This window comes from Urocitellus parryii, chromosome 3 (genome assembly GCF_045843805.1).
Source record: "Urocitellus parryii isolate mUroPar1 chromosome 3, mUroPar1.hap1, whole genome shotgun sequence".
Lineage (NCBI taxonomy): Eukaryota > Metazoa > Chordata > Mammalia > Rodentia > Sciuridae > Urocitellus > Urocitellus parryii.
The window spans coordinates 67,652,734-67,664,964 of NC_135533.1; the positions used below are offsets into that span (position 1 = coordinate 67,652,734).

Genomic DNA, 12,231 nt, shown 5'->3' on the forward strand with positions numbered 1-12,231 from the left:
AAGATAAGAAAATTGTCTCTTAAAAGAATTCTTCCATAAAAACAATTTAGAATAAGGTCACAATAGTCCAACAAGTTTATTTTGCTACAGGTTCAACTCATGGACCGCTGACATCCTACCCTTTGTTCCATCTGAAAAGGTCCCAGGAGGGCAGGGTTGACAAGAAGATGAACCATTGTTATAAAATCCAGGGTTGCAAGGTGGACAATCTTTCTTCTCTCCAGAAGGGGGCAATCTAATAGCATCGGTGAGATCTTCCCTGCAGATTTTGGGTTCTATCCACTTGTACATTATCTGCGTCTATAAAAAGTAAGCAAGCATACGTTATCACAAAAACATTATACTGGAGCCTAGGAAATGGGAAAACAGTGGCAGAATAGAAGGGCTAGCTGAAGAAAATCTAAAATATCAATGACAAAATAACAGAAAAAGCAGTTTGGTGGAGAAATGACCAATCCTTATGATTGTTTTTACCCTAAGCTACATACACAGTTTAGGGTCCACATACACAGCAGTTCCTCATGATGAAATCCCTTTTTAAAATATAGATAACCTGATTATTGTCCTTACCCTTCTATCCAGTCATTCACCTTATTCAATAACTGTGGGTTTCTATGCAGTGATTTTATCTTCTCATCTGAGACCTCCACTGCACTTTCCCTATCCTCTAGCCACAGCACATCACACCATACTTTGCACACAGTGATGGCAAAAGATCATTTTTCAAAATGAATAGAAAAGGCTTCCTATTTCAATCCTAATGGTTCACAAATATTTGTTGCTCTCTGGGTCTTTTTCAATAACTTGATGTCTGTCTAGCTATAGCTAAATTATTTTCTCTGGAGCTTCTAGGCCCTGTTTCATGTGTTCTGAATCTAAGGGTTCAGACAGCCTCTACCCTCAGGGAGAACAGTCCTTTAAACACCATCCTTTATCCTCTTCCACACCTGTACTCACCCCACACAAAACAAGATATAAGAAAATAACTAACTCAGCCATACCTAAAAAGCTGTTATCATAAACTTGATAGTCTCACTTTGAAACCAGAAATATCAAATGAATTAGCTATTCTAAAACAAAATCGATATGTTCCAGGGAAAACAATATTCTGATGTAAACAGAAAAATAAAAAAAACTCTTTCATAACAAAATATAGCTTTTGAAAATCAGACTAAACATTTCTCCCATATGTCTAATAATCTGCTGAATATGTTCTTAATCCTTTAAAACAACTTCTGCCATAGGAAGTCTACTACTGAACCAGAAGAATCAAAATTAAAAGCAATTTTCCACAATTATTTCTAGTTAGTAGAAAATTATGTATTGTAAGCCCTTAGGTCCCTCAATTTTATTCTCAAGTATTAGGAAGAGTAGATTGCCCAGTGAACAAGGATGCTTAAGAAAATGCTATAAAATTATATGTCTCAACATGATTATAAACAATATTTTTTTGTATCTCCCTTTTCTCACATTCACTTTATAACTGTATCATGATAAATTTTAACCAGCCATTTCACCCAAAGGCCTCTGTTACCATCTATAAAATAATGGCAACTCCAGCTGGGGCTTCCTAAATAGCTAAAAAAGTTAATTACATACTATCTCTATAATGGGTTCTCAACTTCCCTCCAGAACGGCAATGTAAAATTCAGTGATTCTAAGAAAATGAAACATCATTACATTTCAAGGGTTGGATTTTTTAAATTCTGGCTTAATAACAATAAATTTCAAATTCTGGTCCATTTATTTCCTGATTTATTTCAGCATTAATAAAAACATGAGCTACTATACAGTTGAGAATAGTTTGTAACCACATGCAGGGGATGGGTGTTGATACTGTGCACCACCATATAATCTACACAATCACTTTGTATATTATTTAGAAATGAGGAAACAATCCAGATCATAGCTTTTAAATAACCCACCCAAAAGCCATGTACAACTGGTAAATGGTGAAGTAGAACTAGTCAAGGAGTGACAGTTTGGCAAAGATAAAAATAATAAGATGTAAAAATCCATTTTGAGAAGTCAGCTAACCATATAACTTCCAATGCAAGTAAACTAAATTTTTACAAATTAGAAAATGTGTACTACCTTTAAGCATTTAAATATTGATTAGTCAAATTTTACATTTGACTCTGCAGCAAAAGTTTTATTTACAAAGCCCCTTGCCTCACATGGCAGATTGATTCTCTGCCTCTGTTTCTAATGGGAACAGATGCTTTCAACTTCAGCTGACTAGGAAAGACAATAATTAATATTAATGACACTTAACACCAGATGGCTTATAATGCAGGTGAAAATCAACAATTCATTCTATGATATATAATTATAAGATGTTTTTGTGAAATCACAACCCTAATAGAGTAAAATTTACCAGATTGCCATTAAGATTACAAAAGAGGTACAATGCCCCTGTATATTTCTGTAATTTAAAATACACACACAAATGCGCGTGTGCGTGTGCACACGCATGCATATACACACACACACACACACACACACACACACGAATCTATTGGAAACTGGCTCCCTTATTAAGTAAAGTTCAAGTCCAGGAGGACTAACATACATGCAACTTTTGAGACTGAATTTGCCCATACTAACTGTTTTCTTCTTTCAAATGTTCCTTTGTACTAACCCTTTATAGATTGGCTGAATTTATCAGAGCTGAATTACATGTGCTTTAACAGGGGTCTACCCATGGCCACTCACCTAGCTGCCTTGTGCTCCAGGTTATTCTGGCACAGGAGGTCTCAGCCAAGCAAGTTAATGCTGGCCTCCCTGTCTCTTTCAAACCTTGATATTTCCAGTTGCTAAAGGCATTCATCATTTGTCTCCTGAATGACCCACAAGATGCTGCCAGGTTGTATTTGACTCCTCTTTCAAAATCATGTTCAACATTCACTCCTGCTTAAAGTAAGTCCTCAGTCTACCTAGCTACATGGAAGCCTCTACCTGAATTCCTTTCCTACAAAGCTTTGCTGCTTTTCTGTTTTCCCATAGGGTTATCTCCTTCTTCCCTTTCTAAGCTCTTGACAACCTTGGTGGTCATCTTCCTCAATGACAGGGATTTAACTGGAGGTTCTCATCAGAACTTTAGGCAAGAAAATGTTTTAAATTAGATAATGATAAATATACTAAAAACACCACATTGCATACTTTAAGTGGTTAAAATACTGTCAAGAGCCCTACATGGATTATGTGTGGTGTGGACCGAATGTGCAGGGACGCCCACTGAATAAGAAAATCTGGTATTTGGGAACTTCCAGTGGCAATCGTGCTGGTAAGATTGCCCAGATACATGTGAGTCCTATTCAGCTCTGCCAGGTCCCACATAGCACCAGAGATGGGGTGACCTGCTGTAGCCACACAAGCTCTCAGAGATAGGTGTAACCTGCCAACATGCCAATCAATCTGTTGACTGCAAGACATCATGAAGCAAGATTCCACCCCTGAAACCTTATCCCTGCCTTTGATATACCCTCTTAAGTAACCCATCCAAGCCATTTTTCAATTGGTAGCTCCAGCTCCTGTGTGGGCTAGGCCTATCAGGTGCTCTGCCTTAAATCTATTCTTTCACTCTGTCTTTTATTTCTTCACTAATTATTTCAGACTGTTTTCTCAGGAGGCTTATCCCCTCCTGTGCAGGAGAAATTACCCTGGCAAGGCACTGCAGCCCAATGACAAAATACATTATGTGAGAATTCTCTTTCAATAAGCTGTTCTTTAAAATTTCTATATTTTTTAAAGACTAAATTTTTTATTTTAAACAAGTTCAGACACCCTTGGTTGCTGAGAAGTACCATATTGCTTCCCTACCATCTTAATTAAGCAACGTAGGCTCCAGGTATATTTAACTTGCTTAAATCCTATGTAAACAAAGTCAGATCAAATACTCATAACCATTTATACCCTATTTTTAAAATATCTCTTACACTTATCTCTACAGGATCATTCAGAAGTACTATGTTACAGATATTTTGGCATTTGCAATAATTTGTGCTATCTTTGATATCACAAAAAAAGGAAAGAAAGTACAAGGCAAATTGATTCAAAAATACTAGCAACTTATGATCCACAAACTTCCTGAACTCAAAGGTAAAACAGTTGTGCATGTAAACTGATGTCTACATAGTTTGTGTGTAAGGTGTCCTCCAAAAGCTCATGTGTGAGACAATGCATGAAGATTTAGAGAAGAAATGATTAGGTTACAAAAGTCTTAACCCAATCAGTGAATTAATCCCTTGATGGGGATTAACTGAGTGATAACTGAAGGTGGGTAGGGTATGGCTGGTGGAGATGGGTATTGGGGGCATGGTCTTGGGGTAAATTTTTTTTTGTAATCTGACAAGTGGAGTCTCTCTCTCTGCTTTCTGAACATCATGTGAGCTGCTTCCCTCCACCACACTCTTCCACCATGATGCCCTGCTCACCTTGAGCCCTAAGGAATGGAGCCAGCCACTTTTAGACTGAGACCTCTGAAAACTGTGAGCTCCCAGATAAACTTTTCTTTATCCATAGTTGTTCTGACCAGGTCCCTTAGTCAGAATAGTAAAAAAGCTGACTAAAACACCTCCTCTAAGAAGGCTTCCTTCTAAACCATTCTTCCCTACCAAGAGCTTTTCCACCCTTATAAAAAGTTCCCTATTTGACAAGACATGTCATTTTAGGAGTGGGCAACTATGCCTCTTAGAACACTATTACCTTTGGCTGGAGCTTACCTTCTGTAAGATCACCTGATTAGCCCAAAATTTGACTCATGAAATAACATTAAAAAGTATATTTCTTCTTTCTAATATTTCCCTTACGTGCTTAAAATAACTATTTAGGAAATTTTTCTGTACCTAGATTAGAACAAAGCACAGTGAGAGATTTAAATATTAATAAGACAAGTTGTTTGCTCCAAAAGAGATTATAGACTAATAGTGATGAGAAAGGTTCACAAACTGCTATAATATCTAAAATAAAATGCATGAAAGGGGATACAAAGCACTGGACTTGAAAACAATCTGGGTGAGAATTCCAACCTTAAGACTTTCTAGCTGTTACATTAGGGAAGTAACTTCACCTCAGTGTGCAGTTTCCTCATCAACAAACTGGGTATAATAATGTTTAAAGTGCACAACTGTTGAAATAAACAACTAGAGGAAATGTTTGAATGTGTGGACACACAGATATGAAGAGAGTACATGCATAAACATGTACATGACAGTGATAGTATCTTTTGGTAGTAATGCTATCATTACTATTACTATAATTATTGTCATCATCATCATTTCTAAGAGGAATACAAATGTCATGGGTATCCCCTGAGAAAGACCAAATCTCTGCAAGACAGGTAAGAAATGTCACAAAGATGGACATGATTCTTCCATCCTACTGTCTTTCCCCAACTAAAAGAAATAGCCCCAGCTTCTTCAATCATATTTTATATAAAATATACGGGCCTCTCTCCACTACATTTTGCCCATTTTGTCAAAATTTTTTCAAGCTTTATCCAAAGGACAGAATGTAATACACAAAGTGGTAATCAACATAATCAACATTTATTTACTAAGTCTCTCGTTCATTTGTTTAACATGTATCACTACCTCCTATGTGCCAGCTATTATTATACTAGTTTAGAGATGTTTTTTTAAATGAGTAAGAACAATTCTCTATCTATAGGAAGCTGAGAGATCAGTGGAGAAAATGGTCAATTTGCAATATAGTGATCTGATTTCAAAATTCTATCAAACCAATGATTACCAAGTATCAAGAGAGGCATGCAAAAAATTCTGTAGGAATTCCAAGTATAGACAGGAAATCTTATTAGACCTTCTCATGATATTTAAGAGTATATGCTTTCTATGTGCTTGACAGAATCACTCTTTTTGCAACACAAAAAAAGCATTTTAGCCCTCCAGGTGAGTCTGATGCACGCTGAAGTTAGAAAACTCCACATCTATGAAGATGTCTACATTTTTCTCTATCCTAAGCTCTGCCCTTATCACCCAGTACTCTGTGTGTAACCAGTGCTCAGTATAGATTCACTAAATAAATAAATGAGTAGGCATTCCACATGTTTAGAATGTTAATGAGAGCATCAAGATTAGAATAACTCCAATTACCTATTAGCATTTTTCTGAAAAAAAAATTCCTCTATAGGCAGAAAGCAATTTATTTTGAAATAAGATTAAAAATAAATACAGAAACATATATCCTATAAATTCTAAACTCAGAATATATATATATATATATATATATATATATATATATATATATATATATATATATCTCAACAGCTGCTTTCCTATTTAATCAATTTGATGATCTTCTCCAAGAAAGGAGAAAGAGAGGTCAAAGAGAGCATCACAGGACAAAGAGAACCAAACATATTTTTGAACAACATGTGAAGCATCTTTAAACTACTGGCAAATCATTAGGCTGGTCTCAGCAAAGTCAGAATACCTTTTAAAAATATGAAACTGGAACAAATGAAAGTGCTAGAACAAACAAAAATAGAAAAAATCCTGAATTCACTTCCATAATCTAAGTGTGTGTGTGTGTGTGTGTATCTGTATATTAGCACTGTAGCCACTTATTTCCTGTCTACTTCTGAAGCCAGAAACATTTATCTTAAAATAAGTCTAAAGTCTCTCTAAAAACAAAACAAAATAAAACACTGAATTTATAGAGTTCTAGTAAACTATTTTGTTCTATAAAAATCTACAAAGAACATGTTCAGAGCTCCTCCAGACTCAATGGGAAAACACAATTCACATGCATGGGCATGCAGTGGCAAGTGTGTGTGCGAGTGCATTCTACATGCAATACATTCACATATGCTCTCACTTCTGTTAGGCCCACAGCAACTAGATTTTGTCACGCTGATCATGGACACTGTACTCATTAATAAAATAGGAAATATAACTTTTGTATATTTTTTGTGTTAGCTCAGATAAAATCCTTTTGCATATTAGAATGTATTCAAGTCCCCGTAATGCAGAATTAATGATTACATAGAATAAACTATCTTTGCCTGGCTTATTGTTAAGTTTAGCCAATAAAAGTTCATCTAAAAATACTGTACCAAATCACTCTTCAATCCACTAGTAGTAAGTACTCTTACTCGGCCATTGGTGTAGGGCCACCAAGACCTTATTTTCCAACTCCTTGTCAATTAACAGCTGTTAGTTTGAGTCGCTGTTCTAATTGAAAGTGATATCTGTACTTCTTACCATTTTAAGTTTCCACTAATCTAAACTGGAATGTATTTGGTCTTAAGCATTCAAAACAAGAGTCCTTTTAAAAAATAAAGATTTAAGGGTAAGATAATCAATGTAAATATAAAAAGTACAGATTAGAATTTGGGAATGAAAAATTAAGGGGGGGAGGAATAATTCTTCTGACAATTATGTGTGTTTTCCAAAGTAAGTTTAAAACATGTCATTATTTCAAAGGTACAAATATGTAAGAAACATTACCTAGCAGCCACTTTAATCTCAGTTTCTCTTCTGACGTGGGATTGTATACGTTAATTATTTAATTATGAGAATGGTGAGTCATCTACGTAGCTTTTATTAATACAAACGCTGAGTAGCCAAATAATTAAATAAAAGTTATAAGATATTTTCATCTAGTGAATTGTAATACACATTTGAAATCTGATTTCTTCCTGACATTACTTATGAAAAAAAATATAACTGTTAAAAATAGCAGTCATCAGCTGGGTGTGGTTGTGCATGTCTATAATCCCAGCGACTGGGAAGGATGAGGCAGGAGGATCTTAAGTTTGAGGCCAGCCTCAGCAACTTAGTGAGGTCCTAAGCAACTTAGTGAGACCCTGTCTCAAAATTTAAAAAAATCAAAAATCAAAATGGACTGGAGATGTAGCTCAGTGGTAAAGCACCCCTGTGTTCAATCCCTAGTAGCAAAAAATAAAAAATAAAAATAGGACTAATTCATGGCTCACTAAATGCCAGGAACTGGGTTGGGAACTTTATACTGAATATCTCATGTATTCTCATAGCAGTCTCACAGTATTGATATCAACCCCATTTTACAGATGAAAAAACTGAGATTTAGAGGCATCCAATCATGTACCCACAGAACTAATAAGTAATAGATTTGGAAATGAAAGCCAGAAAGGCAGACTCCAACACCTAAACTCAGAAATCCTCTATAAAATCTCCCTCATGAACAAATTGGAGTGTGTCCAAATTGGGGAAACAGTTGGATAAATATGGGATAGATTTTTCTGAACACTGCTGATACCTTTCCATCTTCATCACATGGAGTATGGATCTGGAAATAGTCTTTTGTGGTACAGGGTGGGCGCTCCGTGCACTCACTGGATCCTTCCTCTGCAATGCATGCATACATACAAAAAAAACCAAAATTCATAAATGCTCCATTGTGACTCTAAGAAAAGGCAAAAATCAGAACAAAATAGAAAAAAGTTAAATAAAAGGTAATCTTACCAAAGCAATTTAGGTTGAATTAGCTAGACCTACAGAAAATAAAGGCCTACATTTTAATTTTCTCTAGAGTAATAAATCTATCCATGATATAGATGGAGCATATCATAGTGCTCCCAGGAGACATTATGTTTTGTTCATTATCATTGAATACTGGAAATTTGGAAAAAAATAAAAGTTTCTCAGTGTATATCTATGCCCACAAATCACCTAAAAGTAAAACATGGGTTAGATTGGTATAAACATAGCCATAGCTCTTACCTATGGAGTGTGGAATGAAAGAAAAACATAGACAAAGGGGGAGAACCCACATAGAAAGAGATGAAATGATAGATGTGTCTTTCTCCATTCAATATTGATTCTCTTTAGAACATTGACATCTGACCCACCATGGCTAGCCTGTGACAGTATACTTGATCAGTATACTTGATCAAGATAAATTTATAAAGAAGAGAGAGAATAAGCCAGCCCTACCTGAAAACTGGGCATCCTCTTTACACCTTATGCATTCTTTGGCCCCTTTCTCAGAATAGGTGTTTCTGGGACACACCTGGCAGTTGAATGAACCTGGCCTGTTGCTGAATGTCCCTGGCTTACATGGAAAACATTCTGAAGTGTAAGCCACCCCTGTGTGGAAATGAAACAAAAAAGGGCATGGAAGGAAGACCCACATCAGCAAGTCAGTCAGTGCCTGTATACTGATTCTACAAAGAAATGAGAGGGAAATATCAATAGTAAGCTCAGCCCAATCCTTTTATTTCATTAATTCATCACTAAGAAAGCAAAGAACTGGGATATCTACTGAATCAAACACAATTAGTACAGCAAACCCTTAAGAATTTTTATTGAAGTAGAGTAAACATATTAAATGATTCATCAAATACAAATCTACTATGTCAGAATGGGATAAACTCTAAGGTCCCCTACAATTCTCTGCTCTTTGTGGGACCTTTCTTCACTACTTATTAAGTAACAGATAAAACCTATAAGATCCTAGAAATGGCTGGTCTTCCAGTTTGTAATTCCAGTGTTGGCCAGCAGATGTCTGTATGACTAATTAGTTAACATCACCGGAACAAGCACAATTAGAACACAGTAAAACATAAGCCAAACTTTAAGAAGAATCACTACTTTAATTAAAAGCACCCCTGGTTGAGCATAAACTATAGTTGGGTTTATTAGATGTGCACCTGGGCCAGAAATGACCCAGATGGTCCAGAGAGGCCCAAGAGGCTTAGTGAAACAGTCTGGTGGAGATGTTTTCAAGATTATTATTTTTATGGATATAGCAGTGACCAGATTATTAACTCCCCAAGTAGGCTCAAAGTCTGGCACAGTAGATATTGAATGAATATAGTCTCCTATTAAGAGAGAAACTTCATTTACAGATACGTAAAATCATCATCATGTTTACGTCTTTACACAGATTAAATAATTCAGTTCAAAGGTATAAGGAAAAAGTAAACTATGAATCAATGAATTTTCTAGTACTAAAACCAGGGTCTCTAGACCTGTATGATACCTAATATAGTTCTCATTCTATGCACCTTCAGCCAGCCAGTACTGGTTAAAATAAATATTTTAACCATAAAACTGGATAAATGACTGCTAAAACAGAATGCTGTGAAATACCTTCAATTGTGATATTTTTCACCAAGACAGGCTTGACAGCCTTAGAACCCATAAGGATGCCTGTAGTTCTCCAGTACAGTATGTTTGTGCCTGATTTCAGCATTACCTGTGCAAAAAAACAACACACTCAGGTCAGATAAGCCAAGCTGTTTCCAATTCCAATCACACACAAAAGCTTCTCACTCACATACTTTTCTATGCATTATAAGGAACACAATTAATTTAAAACCAACAAATTTAAGCCTATAGTTAATTCTGACCTCAGCTCTGAAGAGAACATTTTCTTTAGAAAATAAAATAAAATAGTCTGTCAATCCACAAAATATACTAAGAAACAAGAAGAACCCTTCAAGTCTGAACAAAAAGACAAAATGACTTTCAAACCCTTACATGAAGTCTTATATTTATATTTAAAGAGGATTCATTGTAGAGAGTGAAAGTCACTCGGCCCACTTGCATATTTATAGACTGCCATTCACAAGTACATCTTTAAGCTCTGAAAACAAACAAGCAAGAGAATAAGCTTGCTTCTGCTATGGTTTGTATAGGATCTGAATGTGGTTTGAGTGTGTCCCCTAAAGGTTCATGCATTGGAAATTTGGTGGTGTCAAGAGGTAGTGAAACTTTTAAGAGGTGGGGCAAGTGGGAAGCAATTATACCATTGGGAGCACTGTCCTAGAAAGAGATTACTGCTTGTTTCATAGAGCAAGTTAGTTCCTCCAAGACTAAGCCGTTATGAAAGGGCAATCCTGGATCTCCCCTGGAATCTCTGGCTTCCTGTAAATCACTATCCTGTGATCATTATGCCACACAAAAGCCAAGTAGATGTTGCCACCATGCCCCTGAAACCTCTAAAACTGCAGTCTAAATAAACATTTTTTCCTTATAAAGTACTCAACCTTGGGCACATTGTTATAGCAATAGAAATAGGTTAATACAGCTTGCTTTTTAAATTACTTTAAAACAACACTGCAATAGCAATAAAATAGGTCTGTTCTTATAGACTAACTTAACTCTTACAATTAACTGAACCTCAGTGACACTATATCTAGTATTTGATCCCTTTGCACTGGAAAATTTTTCTAATTATAAATTAAACATAGAAAGAGATAAAATGATAGATGTGTCTTTCTCCATTCAATATTGATTCTCTTTAGCACATTGACATCTGACCCACCACGGCTAGCCTGTGACAGTATACTTGATCAGTATACTTGATCAAGATAAATTTATAAAGAAGAGAGAGAATAAGCCAGCCCTACCTGAAAACTGTTAAGTTTCATGCTGATACAGGCAAGTGAGCCAATTTTAAGGGTTTCTTGTTTTGTCTTTTGCTACTTTTATTTTTGTATGCACTCTTTGGCTGGTCAAATTCAAGCTATGTAAAATTAATCAACCCAACTACTTCATCAGGCCTGAGAGCTAGAGAAGTAAGTGGATTCAGTACTTTCCACGTGTAATCAAAAGTGAAGAAAGCATATCTGTTGCCAAGGGTTACTGTATTTTCAAAGCCCAGCTGACTGGGTGCTTAGATGAGTGAATATTAAGTGGTACCAATATTACTTTCAAACATACATATAAAAAGAAAACCTCTGCAAGGGTACACTGTGTTAATCATTCAAGGATTTGGTAACTGCCATAATCAAAAAGGCAAGAATGGATTCATTGAAACATAACTCAGTCTACATTACAGGCACTATGTGAGTCCCTTCCCAGACATCACCCCATTTAATTCAGCAACACTTTTCCCATTTCTGAAATGAAAAAAAAAATCAGATGCTAAGAGATTAAGCAAATCACTCAAAGAAATACAACTATAAGCCATAAATAGATTTTAAATACTTCCATACTCCAAAGGGTAAGTGCCTCAAGTAATAACAGATTCACCAAATCACATATCTGGTAATCCTGCCTTCAAATATTTAAAGAGATGCCCTGTGAAGAAATAGGTAGTTACTATACTTAATGTAACTGAAAGAGTAGAATTTGATCACTGGAGGCAAATACATATGAAGCAGGTTGAAGCCCAGTGTGGATGAATTTTGTGAAAATCAGAGAGCTGTCCAACAATGGAGAAAGCACAGTGCCCAACAAAACAAGCTTGAAAATCACTTGCAGGGGACACTGAAGAGAAGGT

At 35.9% G+C, this 12,231-nt stretch overlaps 1 protein-coding gene across 1 annotated transcript in view; it reads right to left on the reverse strand.

Annotated features, from left to right (window-relative positions):
• Positions 1-12,231, reverse strand: part of Elapor2 (endosome-lysosome associated apoptosis and autophagy regulator family member 2) — a 153,723-nt gene that overhangs the window by 31,387 nt on the left and 110,105 nt on the right. The window contains exons 6-9 of the mRNA XM_026414568.2: positions 10,095-10,200; positions 8,937-9,089; positions 8,260-8,348; positions 120-300 (exon numbers count right to left, since the gene is read on the reverse strand). Of these exons, the coding sequence (XP_026270353.2) occupies positions 120-300; positions 8,260-8,348; positions 8,937-9,089; positions 10,095-10,200 (529 nt within the window). The remainder of the gene's footprint in view (positions 1-119; positions 301-8,259; positions 8,349-8,936; positions 9,090-10,094; positions 10,201-12,231) is intronic.